Below are 25,098 nucleotides of genomic sequence, written 5' to 3'. Positions count from 1 at the left end.
AGCGCGGCGGGAGGGACTACAGCCCCCAGGGTTCCCCGGGTGACCCGTGAGCAGCACTGCCGCCTCCTCCGCCGGCCGGTCCTCCTGTGGGGCACGCTGGGAGTCGTAGTTTTGTATTTCTGCAGTTTGGAGTTCTGCAGGGCGGCGCCTGCGCCCGCCGGGGTGGTGCCTGAGGCGGCGGCAGCTCTCCGCTCCTTCCTGCGGGGCCGCTCCGCTCCGCCCTTCCCGAGATGGCGGCCCTGGCTGTAAACAAGGCCGGGCCGGAGAGTGGCCGCGGGCTTGGCGGTGGCGGTCGGGGCCCGGCGGGCGCGGCGGTGAAGGTGAGGCGGCGGCTCGGCCGAGCTCCTTGTGGCGGGGCGCGCTGTGCCCGCCCAGGACACGGCGCGGGAGGCCTGTGTTACAGGATGTGCCCCCTGAGATGCCGAGCTTATGGATTGGTTTTGGTGTTTTTTTTCTTTTTTCTGTATGGCCATTAGTTTTGCTTTTTGTTTATAGCTTGAGATGTTCTGGCCAGCAGCTGTTTGCTCGCAGTAGCTCGGTGCTGCGTTAATAGCTTGCTAGTTGGCTCACTTGGTATGACTGACCTCTTTATGAGCATCAGCTGCGACGGGAAGCTCCACGGCCAACACTCTGCTCTGGCACGGTCTTGCTGGCCGCTTCCTTTTCCTGCGAGGGTATTTCTTCTGGTTGTGCCTCTTGATCAGTAGGCTTGTCTTGTGGCAGTGTATTAAATGAAGCGGGTAGGAACTAGTGGTGGTCAGGTAGGATGCTGAGGAGTTAAAATGTTCTGTTTGTGTCTAATTATTTATTTCCTTTTTAAAAATCGATCGTATGGTCGTTATGTGTGCATATGAAGAAAAATTACAGACTTAGCTTATGTACTGTGATTGCATGAACGTCTGTAAAATAGTGGTATAGCTTCCTGCGTGGAGTTTTCGGTTTTAATTAGCTTAAAACCATAAATGGTCTTTTTTAACTTACAGGTTCTTGAGTGTGGGGTCTGTGAAGATGTATTTTCTCTGCAAGGGGACAAAGTTCCCCGGCTGCTTTTGTGTGGCCATACTGTCTGCCATGACTGTCTTACCCGGCTTCCCCTTCATGGCAGAGCAGTTCGTTGTCCTTTTGATCGACAAGTTACTGAACTCGGTAAGAAAAGAGAAGTTTGACATTCTTGAAACCTTACAGTCAAGGATATCTAGAAGATAATGCTTGACATAGATTCTTAGTGCTCCACTTAGTGACGTTATTTCCAAGTAATGCATGTGCAGTAAGGAAAAGAAAGAAAATATTTTGCCTTTAGTTATTGAACCTGGGCTTGCATGCTTTATACTTGGACATACCTTCTTGTACACCTATATTTACAAAGAGACTACTCTGATTAATTGTTCTGTGTAAGGGTTCCTGAAGTATTAGTTTCTGATTGTCCTAAATACTAAATCCATGTAATTGAATAGGTAAATTTTTGACAAACATTTGCCTGAATTCATGATGAAGTGATACAGAAGGAAGGATAAGTGATAACAAACCTGGTTTTTACAATGTTAGTGACTTCTGTACATGCACTATTGGTAGTGGCAGGCTAGCAACAGGAATTCCCCTGCTCTAAGAATGTCTGCACATGGTATTTGAAAGGATAAGATAAAGATTCTTTTCTTACAATGAAAGTTTATTTTAGGCAAAAGATGACACATGCATATAATTTCTTCAGAATAAGAATTACCTAGTCCACTTGGAGTTATAGAGAAGACAAGTTATCAGGGGAAGATGTAACAAAAGAACTTGTTGATAGAACTGGCTCCATCAGTTTTAAATAGCACTGGAGGAAAGAGGAGCCTGTTTAAAGGAGAATCTTTAGAAAAGGACATCTCTAATCTCATAAACCATGAAAGAAATGTTTAAGTATCGAATTCACTTGACTTTGAAGTACAAGAATCTGCTAGGGATATTAAGGAACTCTGCAGGATGTTTTTGTGAAGATAGAAATCAGGAAAAGAAATATCAGTCTTGTATGAAAGAGGGGTTTGTTTTTTGGGCAAGGGAGATGGTGAAGGGTGAGAATAACTAATGATTGCTAGTCTAGTAGAGTGGTTAAGAGTAATGTTTTTTTTGGCTTCTTATCTATGACTGTACAGCTGCACAAGTTTTCTTAAAGTATGCTTTTAGAGGGAGAATTTTAGACCACAGCATTTGGTCCTGTTGTTATGAAACATTTTTGTCCAAGACGACTGCTTTTTCTCTTGTGATGGGGAACTTACTGCTTCTTAGTTTTTATTATGCAATTTTTCCCAGGCATCTGAAAGGTTCATATTTTTTCATTGTGTTTCATATTTGATGAAAATAAAGCTTTATAAAAGCATTTGTAGATTTTTTTTAATCTTTCTGATGAGTTTTTTAATGAAATGGCATGAAATGTTATTAAATCTCCAAGTCCCCTACAGTTAGGAAGAAGGATGAAAAGCTTCAGGATCTTTATATATTGAGGAGTTGGTAAATAGAGTTGCGTCCTGCTGTCTAACGCAAGAAGGAAGAAGGATGCTCTGTGCTCAACAGTTGCTCACAAAAGTAATGGGTAGAAAATCTTAGCCGAAGAGCTTGAAAATAAAAATACTTCTGTGAATAAAAGTTTTACTTAGTGATCTGAGTGAGAGGGTGGTCATAGCACTTTAGTCTTTCCATATCCAACACCCTTGAGACATAGTACTGGTTCTAGGATATAAAACTAGGAAGTTTTGTGGAGGGCAGCTCATGGCCCCTCTTTGAGATATCTATACATTTGCTACCTTTCTCTAATCACCTAGTAGTTGCCAGGATTTGTTTAATCTTCTGCACTTGTAGTTCTGTTTTGTTCAAGAGCTTAGGAGCCGGGAGAGACAACTGAGGGCCCAGGACAACTTTTCATATTTCCTTCCGTTTGAGGATATGAGAAAGCAAGCTCTATGTTCACCCTATAGCAGTTCTACAATTTAATTAATTTAATGAAATAATGTTCTCTCCTCTCAGAGAGCTGTTTCGTGTCTAAATCTTGATTATAGGACCACTGCCAAGAGAAAATGCTGTTGAAAGAAAAGCTGTAAAATTAGGACGTAAAGCTGCCTGTGCTGAACACAGTTTCTTAATCAGTAACTATGGATTTTATGGAGACTTCTAGTTGGTCTACAGTAACCTATGGTACTTTTTTTCCATTGCTCTTATTACTAAAGCACTTAAGACTATATTCATCCAAGTTTTCCTAAGTAATCTTGGGAGCTTTTTGAAATAAATACCGGGGGATCTGTGTATGAGTAGATGTAGCTGGTTTTTTTTGTAGTGGACTTGGTTTAAATATACAGGGCTGTCTCTTCTTTCTATATATAACTGTATGTGAAGGTGGGGTTAGAAATACTTTGCAAATCAGGATTTTTGGAATTCTGTGTTCTCCAACTGAAAACTGAAACATTGTTTACATGCTTAGCAAAATTTTCTAATAGTTCACAGAATCCTGTTAGAAGAGAAAACATTTTGTTATGAACAAATAGGACTAAATCTTGCCCAAACCATTCTGCATTGCAGAATAGACAAAACATTGATTTTTGTTGGGTTTTTAAATAATTCTTTAATGAAGTTGCCTGTGACTTAATCTTCTAATGAAAAAATTTAAATTAGTATCTGCATGCTGAAGGTGTGTGAGCTGTTGTCTTCAATTGGTTTAACATTTTTTTTAACCAAAAAGGTGCAATGGAAAAGTTTTTTTGATTTTCAAACTTTTGAAATCATATATTCTGGAGAGTGTTGATTCAGACAGTTTATATGAGGGAAAATCCAAAAAATGGTGTCCGTGGAAAAAGAGGCTTCTCTCAAAGATTTTCCAAAGTATGTTGATTTGGGAGAAAAAGCAAATACTTTCTTGCAAATTGTTTTCTCTCTTCCTGTCTCTCATTGGTTATTTTTGGCTGGTGGGGGGTTATTTTTGTTTGTTGGGGGATTTTTTTGTTTGTTTGTTTGTTTCTGCTGGGTTCTGGGGTTTTTTTAAATTAATATGTGGACTAGGGTATTTTTAGGAAAAATGCACTGATGTTACAGCTTTGGAGTTTCCCTCTATCTACCATTACTGCAGAGCTGAAATTATTTTCTATCCTTAAAACTTTTTCACAGAGATATGCAGGTGATGGCATCCTTCGTGGAATCCAGCTGATTGGCGTTGCTTACATTTACACGTCCCTTTGCTAGTTTGAGTGCCAAGCTGAAGCTTAAAAATGCTGTGCAAGAAAATGCATTTAAACATTTAGGCAAAAGTTGTTCCTTTATCCTTTTCGTTACTTATAATACTTTCGCAGTCAAGCTTCATGCTTCTGAAATTGACGTTCGTATTGTTAGCTGGAGTCAGTCTTAATATCTTCGGTTTGTCACTTTCTCATTCCTGGCTCACACGTTTCCTGCTATTCATATCTTATTCTTCTTTTGAGATGACAGTCAGAATGTGTAATGATTTTTCTAATGGGCACAAACATTGTTTGTAGGCACAAGGATGAGATCACTAGACTCTCACATTTGTGATCAAAGCACAATTTGATGTGAAGTCTAAGAGAGTAAATCGATGTATTTACAGAACTCATTGTTTAATGATTTCAAATATAAAATAAACCCTTGGTCAGTTGTGTTGAAAATGTGTAGGTCAGGTACCTAAAAATTTTATAGGTAGATTTAAAGTAAAAAGGAGCAAAGTCCCATTTGTGCAAATATGTAAACTTTATGAGAGATACCAGTGAAATGAGGCATGACTTTTAATTTAATGAGAATACTTTGTCATAAGCATGCAATGCGCCTAGCTGATCAGGGGAAGCCAGTTGATGAGGTCTTTTTGTATTTCAGCAAAGTTTTGGTAGTGTATCTCACAGTGTCCTGCTGGACAAAATGTCTGGCACACAGCTGGATAAACAACCACATCATGTGATGGGAGAGCAGCTGGTTCATGGGTCAGGCACAAGGGGAATGGGGCAGGCAGTGAATGGGGTGACATCAGAGTGGTGACCTGTCACTAGGGGGGTTCCACCTTTAGCTCTGAGCTCTTCAACATCTTCAGAAATGATTGGGTGCAGGACTGGGAGGGATACGAAGCTCACAGACGATACAAAACCGGGAGGAGCTGTTGGTTCTGGCCAGGAGGCCCTGCAGGGAGGGCTGGGCACTCACCGGCCGTGTGAAGTTCAGGAGTAAGGGAAGGTGCCGGGTTCGGCCCCTGGCGTGGGGCAGCCCTGGCTGTGCAGACAGACTGGGGAATGAGAGGCTGCAGAGCAGGGCCATGGAAAGGGCTCTGGGGCTCTGCTCATGGCAAGCTGAACATGAGCCAGCAGGGCCCTGGCAGCCAGGAGGGCCCCCCATGTCCTGCGGGCATCAGGGACAGCATCAGCAGCCGGGCAAGGGAGGGGATTGTCCTGCTCTGCTCTGCACTGGGGCGGCCTCACCTCGAGCGCTGGGGGCAGCTCTGGGTGCCACAGGGTCAGAAGGACAGAACTGGAGAGTGTCCAGTGAGGGCATGGAGGGCGTGAAGGGCCTTGAGGGGAAGCCGTGTGAGGAGCGGCTGAGGTCACTTGGTCTGTTCAGCCTGGAGGAGACTGAGGGGAGACCTCACTGCAGTCACAACTTCCTCTGAGGGGAAGAGGAGGCATGGGCACTGATCTCTGCTGTGTGGTGAGCAGAGACAGGACTGAGGGAATGGCCTCAAGTTGTGTCAGGGGGGTTAGGTTGGATATTAAAAAAAGGTTCTTCACCCAGAGGGTGGCTGGGCACTGGAATAGGCTCCCCAGGAAAGTGGTCACAGCACCAAGTCTGCCAGGGTTCAGGAAGTGTTTGGAGGATGCTCTCGGGCAAACAGTGTGGTGATTGGGAATGGCCTGTGCAGGGCCGGGAGTTGGACTCAGTGATCTTAGTGGGTCTCTTCCAACTCAAGATTATACTGTGATTCTATGTTTTATAGGATGTTTGCTGGTTATAAATTCTGTTTCAGTAAATTAAAAATTAGCATGTAAGCTTCACTTGTTTTTTAGCTGTGACCAAGGTGTTATGCAATTACTTGTACTTGTATTATCAAGTCTCATGACACATAATAGAAAGAATGTAAGAGCGATGTATCTTTATTTCTCATGACATCTTAGAGTTATGGACAAAAAATAACTACGTAATTGCTACTCACTTATCTTTTCTCATCTTCTTGGTTACAATTCAGTAAATTAGTTTTGTTTTGACTTTCTCTTCACTGCTGGACATGGAACAGAACTAACATGATTAAAATCACATACAGTGTTGTAAACTGAGAAGAGTACTTCTCAGTTCCTCAGTGTTTTGTAATAAACACTAAAACCTGTGAAAGAAAAGACTTTTGTAAGAAGCTCTGTAATATTGGAATAGTTTGTTCCTCTTGCAGCCTTACCCTGTGTTTGCCTAAAGGCTAAGACAATGTTTGCTTAAAGACCAGGAACTATAATCTCTTACTTAAGTAGGTTTATCCTTTTGGTACATGTACATCCATTTATACTGGGCTATTAATGGCTATCTGGATTAGTGGCAAATCTGAAAATGGAAGGTGCGTGTTAGTATCAGCAGTCATTATATTGCTGTGTCATTATTATAACTATTTTGTATGCTGTAGAAGCTGAAGGTTGTGCACGGTTAGTTTGCTGTGGGAAAGTGCTAAACACTCTAGAAAGGAGCCACGTGGCCACTTTCCAGTGCTTTGTTTTCTGAGTTATTCTGTCTAGATACCTATTTAGCAAATCCAGACTGTTTAGAAACTGTTTTGATGTAAATTAAATTATAAAAGTGTATCTTGTGCTCTGTATTTCTTCAGCTGGTAATATGAGCTGACTCGTTCTGTGTTATGGAAAAAACAGTGATCTTGCTAGGAGTTCTCAACCTAAAAAATTACTAAACTCTGAGGTCAGAATATGTCAAAGCAGATGACTTTGCTGGTGCTTAGTGTAATTTTGGAGGGACAGAACATACCTTCTGTAAACTCCTTCAAGATCTGTGATAAATAAAAGTCAAAATATATTGTTTGTTTGTTTACAGCTTATTTTCTGGAGTGCACTAAATCAGTGTTGTTTATACCCATTGAGAGTGTTGGAGCATAAAATAGTTTAAAATGCTCCCATTTATAGCTATAGGAAAACAGTATAATCCATTTATTGTCTTTAATCTGTGAGGCACATAAATTCTCAGTGACCAAATTTGAAATAAAGTATTAGTCTATAGTGTAAACTGTGAGGAACATGGACTAGGGAAAGAAGTTTCATGAAGTTAAAGTGGAAGCTACATAAAGCAGTGTGGTTACCAACTGGGTATTATTTCTCATAACTGTGTAGTTGTTGTCTGTCTGGTCATTTAGAACTGCACTTTCATTCCAGTGATAAATTGCAATCTATGGAGTGTTTAATAAATGTCCATATTGAAGAAGTAAAACTTCATGTCTGTAAAAAATCAGTGATGTGACACTGAATTCCAGAAGGATGAAGGGCACATACTCCTACGATACTGCCACAGGGCAGCATACTTTAGGAGTTAGGAAACAACATGGGGCAACTGGACAATTCAAGTAGTCTGGGCTCTCTGGGAAAACCCATGAGAATATTGTTTCCTTGAGTTCATGTGATAGCTGATGTGCACAAACTGAAATGCAGAAGTTTTGTCTGCATATAAGGAAACAATTTTGACTGTAAGAGTAACCAGGCTCTGCCACACTTTGCTCAGAGAGGTGATAGCATCTCCCTCCTTGGAGATCTGGAGATGCCTGATTGTGGTCCTGGGCAACCAGCTCTAGATGACCTAGGCAAATTGATGAAGAGGACCCTCCCAATGTTAACCATTTTGTGGTTTTGTTATGGTTAAAAAGTAATGATCCAATGCTCAAAGATGATGCTTGATCTCATGAGCCACCTTTCCTTGCAACAGAGAAAATGTAATTAAATTTATGACAGCTACACATTAAAAGTCAAGGGATGGCAATTCCTTGAAGAAGCAGCTGCTAGGATTCTCATATGCTATGTGGCCTATATGGTTACCATTTAGCAGCAGTTACTGGGATACAGTTCTGATTTTGCTTCTTATCTCATGGCTTTATGTTAACTTCTGCAAAATAAGGATCATGCAGGAGTAGACATGGATTTCTGCTTTGCTCTAGCGATTATGAGTGATCCCCCATTTTATCAAATAGTGTAGTACCTTGGGTTTTGTTTCTGAATATTGTTTTAACTCTTACTTAGATTTTGCTGGCATGAGATCTGCAATTGGTGTTGCATCTTGTGATAAAGGGAATAAGGTTTCTCAGTAGGAATTCTTCATGGCTTCCATTAGTAGGGTATAAATGTTCACTATACCTCTGAAAATAATTATTTTTATAATACACAGTGTTTGTGTGTTCCTTGTATTCTTTAGTTGTTAGGTATTGCAGATTATTTTACAAGTATTTTTGCTAAGTTTCTCTAAAGTTTTAATAATCTTGGCATCTTTTGATAGGGAAGATCTGCATAAATATTAAATAGCTCAATGATCAAAGGAAGGAAGAAGATGGAGTGAGCTTGCAGAAAAACTGCTAGCTGTATCTCACTTTGTTATTATTAATGTAGTTGATGTGCTCTTAATATTTGTCCGAATCTCAACTGTGGTTTGTGGAATTTCTCAAAATAAGATGTGCTTGAGATTTTTCTTCCTCTCTTCCCCTTTGTTTAACTCTTTATCAAAAATAGGAGATTCTGGTGTCTGGGGATTGAAAAAGAACTTTGCTTTATTGGAACTCTTGGAACGGTTGCAGAATGGACCTTCTGGGCAGTATGGGTCAGCTGAAGAAGGCATTGGTCTGTCTGGAGAGGTACTGAGTTTTAAACCAAAAAAAAAAAGAAAAAAAGAAAAAAAATTTTAATTTGCTAGAACTTATCTCTTAATAGGAAAAAGATTGAAAATCAGTTCTGTGCCAAATGTAATTTCACCAATAATACTGTTCTTTTCTTCAGTATCTAGTATTAAGGCTTCAATTAATTGTTCATAATTAAATGCTGATTTGTACTTGACTAAAGCAGAAAATAAACTGGTATAAATGAACATGCACACTATTTCACCTCCTTTTTATGCCTTTAGGATTTTTAGAAAAGGTTACTCATTTTGATATTTTCATTTTAGTCATATAAGCAGTTTTCTGTAACTCCATAGGAATTCTTCCTAAAGACTCCAGCTGTTGTCAGTAGTTGCCTTTTATGGTCATTTTATTATATCATGCAGTACTTCATTGCCAAAAGTAGCTGCTTTTATCATTTCAGTATTAACAAATAGTGTGTAACATATCTTGCAGTACCATTCTAGATGTAGATAACTTTCCTAAGTGCTTATTTGACTGTTGGTGTTTTGTTTTTTCTGTAACTAATTCTCTGCTCTATAATAACTGCTTTGGAGGAAGTTCCAAGACCCAGATTTATTTTGTCCTCCAAACCTTTACAACTTGCACTGAAGCTTGGATTTATAAAATCACTGAACACCTAAAACTTGTGTTTTCAAAAAGTTTATTGAAAACTTACAATCAAGTTTCAAAGTAGTTTGAGTATTTATTAGTGTATAACTTTTAAAGAAAGCCTTTATTGTTGACAAGTCTTCTGATTTTTCCTCCATTATTGGGATTAAATGTTAACCACTTAAGTTTTGCCTGGTTTTCGTTGTTAGAGTATCATTCGTTGTGATGAAGATGAAGCCCATGTTGCATCTGTTTATTGCACTGTTTGTGCCACTCACTTGTGTGCAGACTGCTCCCAGCTTACTCATTCTACTAAGACTCTGGCGAAGCACAGGCGTGTACCTCTTGCTGATAAGCCTCATGAGAAGACGATGTGCTCCCAACACCAAGTGCATGCCATTGAGTTTGTTTGTTTAGAAGAGGGCTGTCAGGCAAGTCCTCTCATGTGTTGTGTCTGCAAAGAATATGGGAAGCATCAAGGTCATAAGGTACTGCTACTAGTTAACTTCTCGTCATGCTATGGGGTGGCTTGTATATTTATCCAAATAAAGTACAAAAGGTTGTCAAGAAAGGAGGATAGACTCTTGATCTGTTCATCCCATTCTTTAATTTTCCCTTTGTGTCAGACAGTTGCCATGGTAAAATACAGAAAAAGAATTCTGAGAACTCAATGAGTTACCAATGTGAATATATGTATATGAAGAAGGACAGTATCTTTATCTGCTGCTTTTCTGAAGTTGGGCCACCATTTTAAAAGCTGTTTTCATAATGCAGACATTACATACATATCACATCACTGGTGCAATCTAATTACCCTTCTTTTTTTATAATAAATTATGACAAACAGGCAAGTTTTTGTTTACTTGTGTAATTGCTATATGTCTGAGCTAGTTTCAGCATAATCTGTAAGTCCTGGCTGTTTTTTTAATTGCAAAATGGTTTTAAGTTCTTACTTGACTTTACTATATATATGTGTAAATATATGCCCATATACTTGCACATGTATATTAAATATGTAGTAAAATAGAAAAGATTATTAAGGAAGATCATTATGATGGATGTTTAATATGTTGCTTTTAATTAATAGCATTCTGTCTTGGAGCCAGAAGCAAACCAGATTCGTGCATCCATTTTAGACATGGCTCACTGTATAAGAACTTTCACAGAAGAAATCTCTGATTATTCCAGAAAATTAGTCGGAATTGTTCAGCATATAGAAGGAGGAGAACAAATAGTTGAAGATGGAGTTGGAATGGCCCATACTGAACATGTATGCTTTTAAAATTTTTTTATTTCCCTCACATGCACAGATTATTGGTTTTTCTGTAATACCTGGGATAAGGACTTCATTTGAAAATTATGCGTAGGTTTTATAGGACAAGACTTTAAGGTCTTCTATCTAGCAAGTCAGTATTGAGGCTTAGGTCAGTAGATAGATAGTAACTTGTGTGTTAGAATGTTTTTAGGCTATATGAAAATATGGAGGCAATGGCAAAAGTTGTTTGACTCCTGGTGTACAGACTCTGTATGTTCTCAGGTGGTATAATACTATTGAGGCTTTTTTCCCTGGTCATTTTTAGTGAGGTGTCTATACATGCAAATGAGCTATGTGATTATAGGAATAACTTCTAGAAGTGTTTTGAAATTATTCAGGAAGTCTTATCAGCCCTAACTGGGACATGAACTGTGATGTAGCCAAGCAGATGTGAAAACAAATTAGAAACTGGAATAAAATTTAAAATTTGCTCCTGAAATCAACTGGTGTCCTTAAATTCTTGGATCTCCTTGCTGCAACACTCTAGGTACCAGGAACTGCAGAGAATGCTCGCTCATGTGTCAGAGCCTATTTTTCTGATCTTCATGAAACCCTTTGTCGTCAGGAAGAAATGGCTCTTAGTGTTGTTGATGCTCATGTGAGAGAGAAGTTGATTTGGCTTAGGCAACAGCAAGAAGATATGACCATTCTCCTGTCACAGGTTTCAACAGCTTGCCTTCACTGTGAAAAGACTTTGCAACAGGTAGGTTGGCAAGTGAGCTGTAGCATATGGCAAAATACATGGACGTACAATTTAATTTTAGACTATAAAAAAGGAGATGAGATGGTATTCTGCATTATTTAAATGCAGAATATAAGGTTAAATCAGTCCTGGTCTAAAATGAGATTTAAGTATTCATTACAAGGGAGTGTTAGGCAACGACAATCAGTACAAAAGCACAGAGTCCTCCAGTTACTGAAAACCCTGTGGCATGATTTTTCTGGAGTACTTTCTGATATTTGTGAGGCTAGTGGGAAGGCAAGAGAAGACTGAAGCAAAACCCTACAGTATGTATTGGAAAGATTTTACAGTTACAATTACTGTATAAATGTTTGAAGCTAGTTGTCATAGATGGCTGGTAGGAAGATATGTTTTATGATTAAATTGGTTTCAGTAGCACTTGTAAGATTGGTAATTCAACATCTTAAATGTATGAAGAAAGTGGCTGTGTGTGAATTTCTCATTGGTCTCTTATTCATTGAGTTTAATGATAGGAAAAAGTAAATAGTATGTGTAGCAAATAGTAAACTGAGTGTGAGAAGGTACTTCATGAATGTACTTCTTTTTTCCAGATTTGTTTAGAGATTTTGTTTGGTTGTGTAGTCAAGTTTAACTGTGCAAATATTCTGAATCATAAATGGGGGAATACTAAAATTTTCCTATTAAGTGTGTTCCTATATGCTGCAAAATAGTTGCTCTGTTCCATCTAAAATGATCCATCTTAAATGATATATGAAAATGATAAATGTTCTTTATATGTTACATTGTTATTATTGTTTCTTATAATTTATATTGCTACTAGGTAGCTCATAAAGTTTGTTGTTTTTTAATAAACATGCAGAACTACTTAATATCTAGTAGTGTTAAGGAAAACTGCTAAGATGTTCGTATTTGTGTTGCAATTTTAAATAAATCTATTTTGTAAATGTTAATTTCTTGAAGTAGTATATTTCTATTTAAAATGCCTTTTTTCTAGCAATCATATTTATATTGTCTTTGGGGTATTTTTAAGTAAATTACTAAAGGAAAGGCATGCTTTTTTTTTTGCTTTCTTTGTCTGTTTAGGATGACTGCAGAGTAGTGTTGGCCAAACAGGAGATTACAAGATTACTAGAGACATTACAGAAGCAGCAGCAGCAGTTTACAGAACTTGCAGATCATGTACAGCTGGATGCTAGCATACCTGTCACTTTTACAAAGGTATTCTTAATCTCATGGAAGTACAGTTATCCACTTTATGAAGTCTCAAATCTAATGTAAAATAAAGCAGGAATAATAGACGTACATTATGTTATGCTGAATTTGTTGCCACAAGTTGAGGCAATTCAGTATCAGTTAGAGCCACATTGTCTTATCACATGATGCTTGCAATCTGGTATTTGAGCAACAAACCATTGTGCTGCTGTAATAAGGGTGGGAAATGTTCTTTTGACTGCATCAGTAACTTTGTTCAAACATTAGCTGTTTTCTTTTAAATAAGTTGGATGGCATTTGTGAGTACTAGAAACACCTTTCTTTGGAAACCTATCTGATTATTTCCTGGAGATTACTCACCTATTTTAACTGGAATACCACTATTATAACTTGCAGTTTATAATATTTTAAAAAATGTATTTCTTTCAGTTTATTTAATCGTCATTTGTTTTACAGTTGCTTGGTATTCATTCATAGCTTAGCTTATACATGATTAATCTTCTAAGTAGGTTCAGGTTTTATTGCTTCAATATAATTTCAGTACCACTTTCATTGAAGGGCATGAAATTATTAAAAATTTGATAATGGTACTTCTATTTGGTGTATTTATATGGTATTTATTATTTGTGATGCTTTCCTCTAGGAAAGTAAATAAGTTTGAAACTCAAGGAACAAGAAGTACTTTGATGTATGGGGTTTTTTTGGTTCTCAATGGGTAAAAAAGGAAGAGGATCTATTGTGGATGAGACAAAAATGAGAATTTAACTGTAGGTGTTAAAGCATTTACTCTAAGGAAATGAATGCTTCCATAGAGATTCAATGTCAGTTCTTGCTGACTTGAGAAATTAAATTTCTTCAAAATAATTGGTTTTGTAACCTCAGTATATTTGAATTTCCATGTTAATGCAGCATTTTCACTTCTGCCTGTCTCTTTCCTATTCAGCAGAGACCAGAACTGGTAGGGCCAAGGAAACCTCTTTTGCAAACCCTCATTTTTCCATGAATGAAGCAGTAATCATATTTCACAGATGAAGAATTGTGAGTCAGAGGGCATTTTGAATGACTTTCGCTTTCAGAGCTGTTTATCAGGCTTGGAAAATTTTGGGTGTGAATTTCTGAGCATTTGGCAAGAGAATGATAGGAGCTAGCTAAGGTATTACAGGAGGCCTAAAATAGGCTTGGGGGACCCAGAAGACTTGGCTTTGTCTTGTAACAATTAGTATTTTTATGAAGACTTCTGAAGGTTAATTTCTGAATTTCAAAGGTGCTAAAGCAAGTGTAATTTTTCACAAAAACAGCAGCAGCCATGAAAAAATATGGTGAAAGTAATTCCTTCAGCCTCTTACTTTTTGTTTCCTCACATCTGATAAAGCTTAATGTTCTCTTTCTTGACAACGTGTGTTTAGATTACTGTTATGCTGATGGCCACTATTGTGACTTGCAGTGGGGCTTGTTGTACATATCTGGACCTGGCAACAGATATCAGGCAGAAAAAAATCTTCAGATAAAAAACTGTAAACTGTTATTATATTACTGGAAAGGTCTCCCTCATGAGCTGGCATACACTGAAGGCTGCATCCGTTATACAGCTTAAAAAAGTGTTTCAGACAGTACCAGATCAGAGGAACATTTAATACCAAATGAAAGTTGTGGAGGTTTAAGGAGGGGAGGGAGAAGTCCTTTTCATTCTTGAAAGTGAGTAAATTTTACCTATTTTTTTTTGTTTGTTTCACTGATGACGCGAGAAAACAGGCATAGTGCCATTTCCTCTTTATAAACCAGCTAGGAAAATGCCACATACAAAACTCTGAAGGGAGGATTTGGAGAATTCTCCTTGCCCAGGAGCATAATCCTTACTTAAAGATAGTTTTCTGTTAAATGAGTGCAGTGGCATATACAAGAAATGTATTCATGTATACAAGAAATGTCATCGTGAATATGTGTATGTGCATGCTGCGCAGAGAGAAAACTATTAAGGAAGCAGTGCTTGAGACTGACAGATAAATTCTCATTATGATGTTAAACTAACTATGGGCAACTAACCCTTACCAACATCAAGACTATCTGAGAAGGTAGTGTTCTCTCAGAGGGAAGGCACTTTAAGGTACCGTTAAGTAAACTGTACAGAGGGCTTTTGTCTCACCAAATTTCTTGAAAGAGGTCAAGGATAAAAAAGTGAAGAGATCATAGTTGTGGGTTTTTCTTCTGCACTTTCTGCACTTTCTGCACTGAGATTTAAGAAAACAAGTTTTACTTAAACAGAAGTCTATGGTTACCTGTTTTTAAGTATGCCCTGAAGTTGTGCACGTGCCAGAAATACAGACACAAAAGGATTTTATTTTTCATTTTTTTAAGCAACATTTTAGTTAAATGTGATTATACAACTGACAAGGAGAGACTTTTTTCATGTCAGTTTCTAGCTGTGGTCGTGAATAGTCCATTATTACTCATATTTCAGATGCTACATGCAGTTTTCTGAATAGGAACTTTGCTTGGTATCCATCACATTTTGATATGATGGTATGCATCAAAATTTGGTATCCATCACATTTTGATTCCTTCTGAGAGAATACAAACATGCTGAGAACAGCCTGTTTTCATTCTAAACCTTAAAGAAGGCAAACAGGATGGCTAAAGTTGACAGCATCACTCATCTCCTTCATTTCCCTGATGATTTCAGTTGTACTGCCTCTGCCCTCCAGCCGTAGGAGCTGTCTAGATGACTAGTACATCTGGTGGAGCTGTGAGAGGATTGTCACACTGGCTCACTGTCAGCAAGCTTTGCCCATAGCCAGGGTACTGCCTCCTGCAAGAAACCTGAAAACTGAGCAGCTCTATCCAGAGATGCTGCTTTTCCTTCTTCCTTTCAGGTGCAGAGAAGAATTGGGGAGGTTCATTGCCAGAAATTTTGGATAAAATCAGAACTGAAGTTTGAGTGTGAAAAGAGTGCTGAAGACATGGCATTTTTTAGACTCTTCAGAGCGTTCTGCATATTTCTTTTTGTTTTTTTCTTTCTCTGCACCTTGTCAAAAATCTGCCCACAAGTTCTTCTTTTCCAGAATGAGAACCCATTCTCATAATCATGTTGTGTTGCAGTGTTGTCACTGAATTTCAGCTCTGACTCCAAATATCTAGAACTTAGACAAAATCTGTTAAAAACAGTTAAGTCTCAATGTTTTATTTTCCAAATCTCAAATAGTCTTTTGGTTGTGGAGCATCTGCCTTGTATAATACTAGTACTGAACCTGTTGAGCTTATACAAGTTCATTTCACAGATTCAAATAAAGTAATTTATTTCATGCTGAATAGGTAGTCTGTAGAGTTCTATGATAAGGACCATCCGGGCCCATTTAGGTTTCAAGCAGCAAGCAGACAATTTTGCAGATGAATAATGCATCAAGATCTGGTGGTTGAAGAAACTTCACAGTTGGCTTAGGAAATTCATGACCTGCAGGCTCTTAAGCACAGGGAAGTTATTTAGGACAGTATCATCACTATGTACTTTCCTTATTTCTTATTTTCTTATTTATATAATGAGATGAACCTTTGATCTGGCTTTTGCACTTATAATCATGATGTTGCTGACTTTTGCATTGTGGTAGTTGCATAATTATATTTTAATTTTTTTTTTTAGGAAGCAGTTTCTCAAGGTGTTTTTATTCTCTTCCAGATTTGTGATAGCATAAGGTCATTGAATTGTATTAATTATTCTGAAACTAACGCTACTTCTCTGATGACAGAAAGGAGAATCCAGTTGCTTGTCATGATGACAATATATCCAGATACATAATGGATTCTGTGTGTGTATATGGAAAGATAAATAGTTAGATATCTCACATCATGGGATATAGATGTTTAAATGTCCTGTAACACTGGCAACCTGTTGGTCTTTTACCAAGAGATGTTGTAGCATTTTTGCACTCAGTAGTATTTCTTCTGTAAGAAGAAATAAGAGGCTATGTAGAGTAGGCACAGTGCTGTCTGGATTTTGCAAGAAAACAAATATACTGCCACATAGTTCTGGAGATTGAAACCCTGGTGTTTCATCAGTATAGCAGTTCTAAGTGCTTTAAAATGTGTTTCAGAAATACATACTAATCTCAGCCTATGTGTTTATTTTAGAATTTATGCTTTGCCATTTGATCACATTGCCAGGGTAGTCTCCTTCAATACTCAACAACAGCTTGGTGTAAACTACAAATAGGGAAGTTGATTCTCATTTCTTGATTCCAAGCCAGACTTGGAGGATTTTGTTTGCTTTTCTCTGCTATTTTAGATTACTGCTTAGTGCTAGTAATGTTGCTGTTGCAAGGGATTGGAAGAGGTTTAGCGTGAAGAGGTAAAGCTGTGGAACCTCCAGCAAGGTTCTCTAGGTGGAGGCATTAATAAAGTGGGGGAAAAAAAGAGTTTTCTGGTCAGAGAACTCTAATTAATTGCCACAATTGAACTCTAAAAAATTCCTCACATCGTCTCAGCCAAGAATGATGAAAGAATTTGAAATTTTATCAAATACAGACATACTGTCACAAAAACTGGCTTTCTAAAAGACACGTAGTAACTCAGGTCAGGTAAAAGTTACAGGTTCACTACAGACATTATTAGATACTTTTGTTTCTGTTACTGCGGGAAGTGATTGATGATTGGGCCTTGTGCTTTTGGAGACCATCCATTTAGTCATTTTACAAATGGGTACAAAATGCATGTTTTAAACATAAGGGCTTTCTAGATTGAATTTCAAAAATTTGCTGTTGTTATTAATACATGATATTCTGTTTCTTCCAGGACAACAGGGTACATATTGGACCAAAAATGGAAATTCGGGTTGTTACTTTAGGATTAGATGGAGCTGGCAAAACAACTATTTTGTTTAAGTTAAAGCAAGATGAATTCATGCAGCCAATTCCAACAATAGGTTAGTAGCTACAATTTAAATGTAATGACTTTTCTGAATGTTTGATTTATCTGCTAATTTTGTTTATTTTATGTTCATACAGAGCAGGACTGTAAAACTTAATTTTTTTTTCCAGGTTTTAACGTTGAAACAGTAGAATACAAGAATTTAAAGTTTACTATTTGGGATGTAGGAGGAAAGCACAAATTGAGGCCTTTATGGAAACATTATTATCTCAATACGCAAGGTAATACTGATACCGCTCTTAAACTGTATTTTGTCTTCTAGCTTGTGTTTCAAAGCCAGACAGATTATTAATAGAAATAATTTATGACAGTAGAAAGTTGTTCATCTAATGCAAAGTACAGCTGTTAGATTCATGAGCTAATAAATTTTAATCCAGTTGGTCAGAACGTCTACTGCATGATAAAGGTACATGCTCCGTAAATCCATCAGACAGTTCATGGAGCCATACAAAATTAGAACCTCTGTTAAATTGGTTCTAGCTGACAACAGACAAGGTACAGCGTCCCAAAGTCTACATAGTGAGAAGCAGTACTTGCCAGGTATGACATATAAATAGCACTTGAAAATGCTCAGCTTTTAGGAGCCTTTAGATAGCAGCTTAAAAAATTCTACCAAGTTCTGTAACTTCTGACTTGCTATTGCAGTATAGTATCTGATTATAGACTAGATTATTGAGTCTGAAAGCATTGATGACTTAAAAATTTGTGTTGTTGTTTTGTAAATCCTCCGTAGGTTTTTCCCAGTTCAGAAAGAAGTTCCTCTTGATTGATTCATTCACAATTATCTAAAATACTTAGGAATAACAGACACCAGCTCATGTGCTCTGCTTTGTGCCTTATTTCAGCCTTAAATGCAAACTTTAACATTTTAAATTGCTCATATTTTCAAACTTTTAAAAGTTGTTTTTTGGGATTTCTGCTGTCCTCTTAAAACATACTGTGTGAAGTAGCATGGAATCATGCCTGCCTTGGAACTGCATGTTGGAGAGAAAGCAAAGCAGTTACCCTGGTACATATCTTCAGTAGACTATTTTTAGTTTTGGTGTTGGGTTTTTTTTCATCACAGACCTATTGATTTAAAATTCTGTCCTCTAGCTCTGCCCCCTTGACTCTCCAGTCTTTTTGGCATTTTAGTTACTCTCTAGTGGATAGTAAAATCTAATGCTGCTATGTTGGGTCCTTGGCCATCTTTTTTGGATTGTGTAGTCTATAGTTGAAGCAAGCTGTGCTGATTTGGCTGAACCTGTGAATATTACAGCCCATTAAGGGAAACGGAGACAGCATATGGGAGTTAATGGAGTATAAATGGATCAAGAAATGGTTTAAATTGAGATACTTAATCCATGCATAGTAAATCTGGTTTTAGACCTAAGTAGTTAAAATATCATAGCCTTTATACTAGACTAGGAAAAGAAAAATATAGATTTTTTCACTGTTTTAGGATGAATTCTAGACTTCTGTTTAAAATACAGAAATATTTAAGGGATTTCTCAGTTGTCCTGGATTTAAAATTGAAGTTGTGTACTGAGAAACTTCACATAGAAAGCTTCTAGAAAAAGGAATGGTGTAAGGTGAGAGTTAATTTTGCAGTTTATATGTGAATGTGTGTAAAACATTTCTCTTCTTCTTTCATAGCGGTGGTGTTTGTTGTTGATAGCAGTCACAGAGACAGGGTCAGTGAAGCATACAGTGAACTTGCAAAATTATTAACAGAGAAGGAATTGCGGGATGCCTTGCTCTTGATCTTTGCTAATAAACAGGTATTTGTGATTTGGTTTTACTCTCTTTTCCTCAGCTTGTCTATCAAATTCCAACCTTCTGAACCCTCTGCTGTGGGTAGGGAGTGCTAATGTGGAAAGCATAAAATGCAGATATTTTCCTTATATGTGATGCTGGTCAAGTAAATGTTGCTCCTAAGTGTGCTTAGTAGATTGATCAACCAGGGAGTTTTTTATGGTAGCAAGTAGTAAATGCTTAACTGTTTGATTTGTCTTTTGTGTTTGAAGACCTGTTATGTGATCTGTAGCTTCAGTCTAAGCCGATGAAATGGCATCAAATATAATACAGGAGAATAATTGGGTCTTTGTATCTGATTCTCTTGCAGGATGTAGCAGGTGCTCTTCCAGTGGAAGAAATCACAGAACTGTTGAGTCTCCACAAACTCTGCTGTGGCCGTAGCTGGTATATTCAGGGTTGTGATGCCCGAAGTGGTACAGGACTTTATGAAGGATTAGACTGGCTTTCAAGGCAGCTAGTGGCTGCTGGTGTCCTGGATGTGGCTTAACTTTACATCAGCTGCAATTTAATGTTGTAGTTTGTGGTTTGGTTTGGTTTTGTTTTCTTTGCACGCTTTAGGGTGTTGGCACCAGGTCTGCTCTCTGAAGAGGGGACTTGATTTAAGTTGGTGGTTACAAAAAAATATAAACCTTCATCCTAGACTGGATAATTGGTTCAGTAAACATGTGTCATTATAGTGATTTTGAAAGTTGATACATCTACATTTTGTGGGAATGGAAGAGTCTTGCAAGGATGCCTTGAAATTTCTTTTCGAGATATTGTTAAAATTTAAATTTTTTTCCCTGATAAAATATGCATTGGATTTCGTGTAATAGGTATAATGCAGTTACAGTAGTTAATTGGTATTATAAAAATTCTGAGTAGTTTAGAAATACTTTCCCATGAAGCTGTTCCAACATCCATCTCAAGTTTATTAGAATAGCCAGCTCTATTAGTTAAAATGGTGCTACTCTTTAATATCAAAAGAATCCATAAATATAAAGATGGCATTGAAACTTACATGCAGCTACACCATGTAAAGAAAATGCTTCCCTTATTATTCCTTAACCTCCTGTTTGTTACGGGAAGGCAGCATAACTGCACAAAGAAAATTCAGAATTGGAGAAAAGTATTACAGACAAAGGGGCTTCGGCATTACTTAGCCACTTGTTTGATATCTTGGGGGCAGGGGTTAGTTGGGTTTTTCACACTGAAATATTTATGGACATACTATGGTGATACTGAGGTGAAAGTGTTTTGTGTATACTTGGGGGATGTAATCTGCCTTTAGAGATTAAGTTTATTCCTGAAGAAGTCAAATTAAATTTTAGAAAATCAACTTCTTAAAGAAGTAGTGTGGTGTAATGTCAGTCCAGCTATGTGCTTTTATGTAGAAGTCATAATTCCAGAATAAGGTAACGGCGTTAAAATATCCAATAACACAATGTAAAACCAGTGAACACTAATTATAAGTCTTTAAAAGGGTAGATGGTAAAATGTGATATAAACCTTCCATAATTAGATTTTCACTTTTTACTGTATCTTCTACATGAAATTGTCACCAATGCCTCTATTTTTGAAGACTATGGGTGTAGTGCTGTTTAAATTTAGAGAAGGTTGCAGTGACCTAGTGATACCTTTTTTTCTGCTGGACATGCAACTTTGTGAACAATTTTATCTGTCTGGTATGCACACCAGGATCTTCTTCCCTTTTCTCTAAGTCCATGGCCACTGCCAGCTAAAGAAGCTATGCCATGGGCTCCCTTGTTGGTAAAAGAAGCTACAACAACTCTGAGCAGTAGATCAAAACTCTGTATCATAATTTTTCTTACTGGAGTAGAGGTGAATCAGGAGAACTAGATAGTGCAAGTGAACAGTGTTGCTTCACAGACAGATATTTTTGCCACGCTGAAAAGTGTTTACCTGTGAGAGCTCTGAACCTTACCTAGTAAAGAAAGTGTATCCATTATCTGTGGCTTTGCTTTCATTGTATGACTAGGAATTTTATGTTGTTTTCCTGCTACATACCTTAGGTAAAGCCAAGAATGTATAAATGAATAATTTAATACATTTGCACTTTTCTTCTAGAGGAAGGAGTTAATGTAACTACTTCTTTATTACGACGCTTGTAGTATTCTTCTTACTTAAATTTCAGGTAAATTATGTTAAATGCAGCTTCAGATTCAGCGAGTCTAATGATCTGAATTATATCTGAAGGAACACTAAATTTTAAAGTAGTTTAATGTTTGTGAAGTGTTCTTCAATGCCTACACATGTATAGGTACTGAGACAGAGTATGTAGTCTTTCTTTAGACAAACTGATAAATTTGGAAATAGTTTATAATGGAGTGAAAAGTGGGGTTTTTGCACATACATAAAATTGCTCTTCCTTCCCAGCCTGTGACTTCTTGCACAGTACACAGTTGGTGGCTGTGATTTGAGCATCTGCTTAGCCTGTGCTGCAGAGCAACCCCTGACCTAGTTAGGGCTGACTGTCCCTTCAAAGCTCTTTTTAAAATATGAACAAGTTCTGCGAAGTATGGTAGATATCTTTTCCTGTAATATTTTTAACAGAAGACATGCATTCTTTAAAAGAATCCTGACTTAGTTTCATTTTAGTTTCATTCAGCTTAGGCTTTAGTTACACATGCTGCTCAGTATTGTTCTAATTCAAAATGTTAAAGATGACTAGTTGGTATTTTATGTAACATTAAATTTGAGTGGAGAGGAAAAATTCTCACTCATGCATATTTTCAAGTACAAGTGATTGCTTGTGACACATGGAATGCTACCATGAAAGTGTTTTTAAATTGAATTTATTTAAGATGACTTGAAGTAAATGTGAAAGTGTTGCATTTGTATGTGAACTCTTCAGTGTAGAGTACACTAAGAGGTTTATTCGTATTATACATTAATACAACATATAAATGGCTTTAGTTATAAATTTAAGCTTGTTTCATCAGTTTTACTGAACTTTAGTTTTTAGCGTACTGACTTATGGAATATGTAATTGGAGTATTTCTTGAACTAGAACTCACTAAAGCATTGCTAACTGTTTAGAAATTAACTGAATTAACTTTTCAAAGGATCTTGATGTAATTTTGAAATTGAGTAAATGCAACATCCAGTGGCTGTGTTGTAGCTTTCTTTAAAGAACCTCATCTAAAAATACTATGTCTGTGCTAACTGAACAGTCATGTTTTATCACTGTTTCTGTATTCTATCTTCAGAATTACTGTGGACTCTGAGGGTCTGGTTCTGAGAGTGTTGAGTAGATGTGGATCTTAGGTAAAGATTTCTTTAAAGAAAGAGTTCTTTTAGTAGAAGAAATTTGTGAGCTGCTGCAATTTGCATTGCTCAGAAAATAATTTCTTTTCAATAAAATATGTAAAACCTTGAGAACTAATTTTAATAAACTTGCCTTTTTGTTTTGTTTTTTAAGGTCCGCTGGGAATAGAGGTTTGCTACATTTAACTTCCTGTGGAATTTTTCTTACTGATCCTGTATCTCACTAAAGATAAACTTCCTGATGGTAGCAGCAAATTTTGAGGAAATATATTTGGTTATCATGCATCATATCTTGATTCATAAGTTAAGTTACCAGAACTGTAAAACTCCCAAGTCTTTTATGAGTGCAGTGGTGTTAGGTGAACATAAACATCCATGATCGATGTTACTGTTTATAGAGTACATTTAACTAAGCAGCATGGTAACAAGGCCCTGTTGAACCACATTCACAGCAGCTTGAGAAGTTGTCTGAGCTTTTAGTGTGAGCCTACTGTTGGTGAACAGAGAAAAATGCATGAGTGATGTGATGTTTGGAGGCTGTCGTGGGCAGAGTGATCACAAAAGGTGGTTTCGATTCTTGGAGAAGTAAGGATAGGGGTCAGCAGCTCTGCCACCTTGGAATTTCAGAAGGCATACTAGGGCCTGTTTAGGAAACTAGTTGAGAGAGTCCTGTAGCAGATTGTCCTTAAGGGCAATGGAAGGTCCAGGAAGGCAGAAGGAAATCCTAGCTAGAGGTGCAGGAGCGGGGTCTACCCAGGTGCTGAAAGATGAGTCAGTGGGAAAGGAGGTCAGCCTGGATCAACAGAGAGCTCTGATTGGAACATGCAGAGAGAAATTTTATAACCTCTGGAATAAAGGATAGGCAACTCATCAGGACTACAAGGGTGCTATGAGGTTATGCAAGGAGAAAATCAGAAGGGCCAAAGCCCAGCTAGAACTTGAATACTGGTGAAAAAGACCACAAAAAAGGTTTTTGCAAATACATCAGCAAAAAAGTGGCCAGTGAGAATCTCCATCCTTTATTGCATGCAGAGGGAAACAGTGACAAAAGATAAAGAAAAAGCTTAATGCTTTCTTTGTCTCAGTTTTTAACAGTAAGACCAGTTATCCTCAGAGTATCGAATCCCCTGAAGTGGAAGGCAGAGATGAGGAGCAAAACAAAGTGCTCGTAATTCAGGAAGAAATTGCTAGTTGCTAGACCACTTAGCTGCCAGTTTAATGGGACCAGATGGAATCCGCCAAGATTACTGATGAAACTGGTTGGAAGAGCTTTAAATAATTTTAAGGCACCAAGAAGACACTTCAAATCATTTACCAACAGTCCTGGCTGATGGGGGAGGTGACTACAAATTGGCAACTGTAATACCTATCTGCACGAGGGTTCAGAAGATGGATCTAGGGAACTACAGGTCAGCCTAACCTTAATGCCAGAGAAGATCATGGAGGAGCTCATCCTGAGTGCTATCATGTGTAAAACAGTCAGGGTTTTGGGGCCCAGCCAGCACAGATTTGTGAAATGCAGATCCTGCTTGACAAACCTGATCCCTTTCTATGGCAGTGTGACACACTCAGTGGATGAAAGAAGCCTGTGGATGTTGCCTGCTTGGACTCTACTAAAGCCTTAGACCCCGTCTCGCACCGCATTCCCCTGGAGAAGCGGCTGCTCGTGGCTGGGACAGGTGCACAGTTGGAAACTGCCTGGAGGGCTGGGCCCCGGAGTGGTGGTGAATGGAGTCACCTCCAGCTGGTGGCCGGTCACAGGTGGTGGTACCCAGAGCTCAGTACTGGAACCAGCACTGTGTAATACCACTGGGTGATTGCTGCCTGTATGACACCAAGCTGGGTGGGAGTGCTGATCTGCTGGGGGCAGGAAGGCTCTGCAGAGGGATCTGGGCAGGCTGGATCATGGCTGAGGCCACTGGGGTGAGGTTCAACAAGGCCCAGTGCTGGGTCCTGCCCTTGAATCGCAACAGCCCCAGGCAGCTCCACAGGCTGGGGCAGAGTGGCTGGAAAGGACCTGGGGGTGCTGGTGACAGCAGCTGAACATGAGCCAGGCTGTGCCCAGGTGGGCAAGAAGGGCAATGGCATCCTGGCCTGGATCAGCAATGGTGTGGCCAGCAGGGCCAGGGCAGGGATTGTCCCCCTGCACTTGGCTCTGGTGAGGCCACACCTCAAATCCTGTGCCAAGTTTTGGGCCTCTCAATTCAGAAGGGACACTGAGGTGCTCCTGAAGGGGCTGGAGGACATGTCCTGTGAAGAGCAGCTGAGAAGAAAAGGAGGCTCGGGGAGACCTTATCAAGCTCTACAACTGCTTAAAAGGAAGATGTAGCCAGGTGGGTGTTGGCCTCTTCTCCCAGCTAACTAATGACAGGACAAGAGGAAACAAGTGGTCTCAAATTACCACTGGACATTAGG

The 25,098-nt window shown here is 38.4% G+C and overlaps 1 protein-coding gene across 3 annotated transcripts; it reads left to right on the top strand.

Annotated features, from left to right (window-relative positions):
• The first annotated feature begins 109 nt into the window (after positions 1 to 109).
• On the top strand, positions 110 to 22,789 carry TRIM23 (tripartite motif containing 23). 3 transcript variants are annotated; one of them, XM_084225484.1, is made up of 11 exons: positions 111 to 320; positions 984 to 1,146; positions 8,718 to 8,839; positions 9,682 to 9,903; positions 10,560 to 10,742; positions 11,275 to 11,490; positions 12,574 to 12,708; positions 17,485 to 17,614; positions 17,730 to 17,840; positions 19,255 to 19,379; positions 19,724 to 22,789. In XM_084225484.1, the coding sequence occupies exons 1-11, from the start codon at positions 231 to 233 to the stop codon at positions 19,901 to 19,903; spliced, it is 1,677 nt and encodes a 558-aa protein (XP_084081610.1). In that variant the 5' UTR covers positions 111 to 230; the 3' UTR covers positions 19,904 to 22,789. The 3 variants fall into 3 exon arrangements, with proteins under 3 accessions (XP_084081611.1, XP_084081610.1, XP_084081609.1); XM_084225483.1 differs by having other exon boundaries at positions 113 to 320; positions 9,682 to 9,960; XM_084225485.1 differs by lacking the exon at positions 9,682 to 9,903 and having other exon boundaries at positions 110 to 320.
• Positions 22,790 to 25,098: the final 2,309 nt, after the last annotated feature.

The sequence above is a fragment of the Fringilla coelebs genome (genome assembly GCF_963513975.1).
Source record: "Fringilla coelebs genome assembly, chromosome: Z".
Taxonomy (NCBI): domain Eukaryota; kingdom Metazoa; phylum Chordata; class Aves; order Passeriformes; family Fringillidae; genus Fringilla; species Fringilla coelebs.
Note: the sequence above shows the minus strand (reverse complement) of the source record. Positions and strands in the feature narration are given on the sequence as shown.

Excerpts from the sequence above, each read along its gene's own strand:
- TRIM23 (XM_084225483.1), top strand. The coding sequence starts at position 231 with ATGGCGGCCCTGGCTGTAAACAAGGCCGGGCCGGAGAGTGGCCGCGGG. Across the intron at positions 321-983 it reads CGGCGGGCGCGGCGGTGAAG|GTTCTTGAGTGTGGGGTCTG; the intron begins GTGAGGCGGCGG and ends TTTAACTTACAG. Across the intron at positions 17,615-17,729 it reads GCAGCCAATTCCAACAATAG|GTTTTAACGTTGAAACAGTA; the intron begins GTTAGTAGCTAC and ends TTTTTTTTCCAG.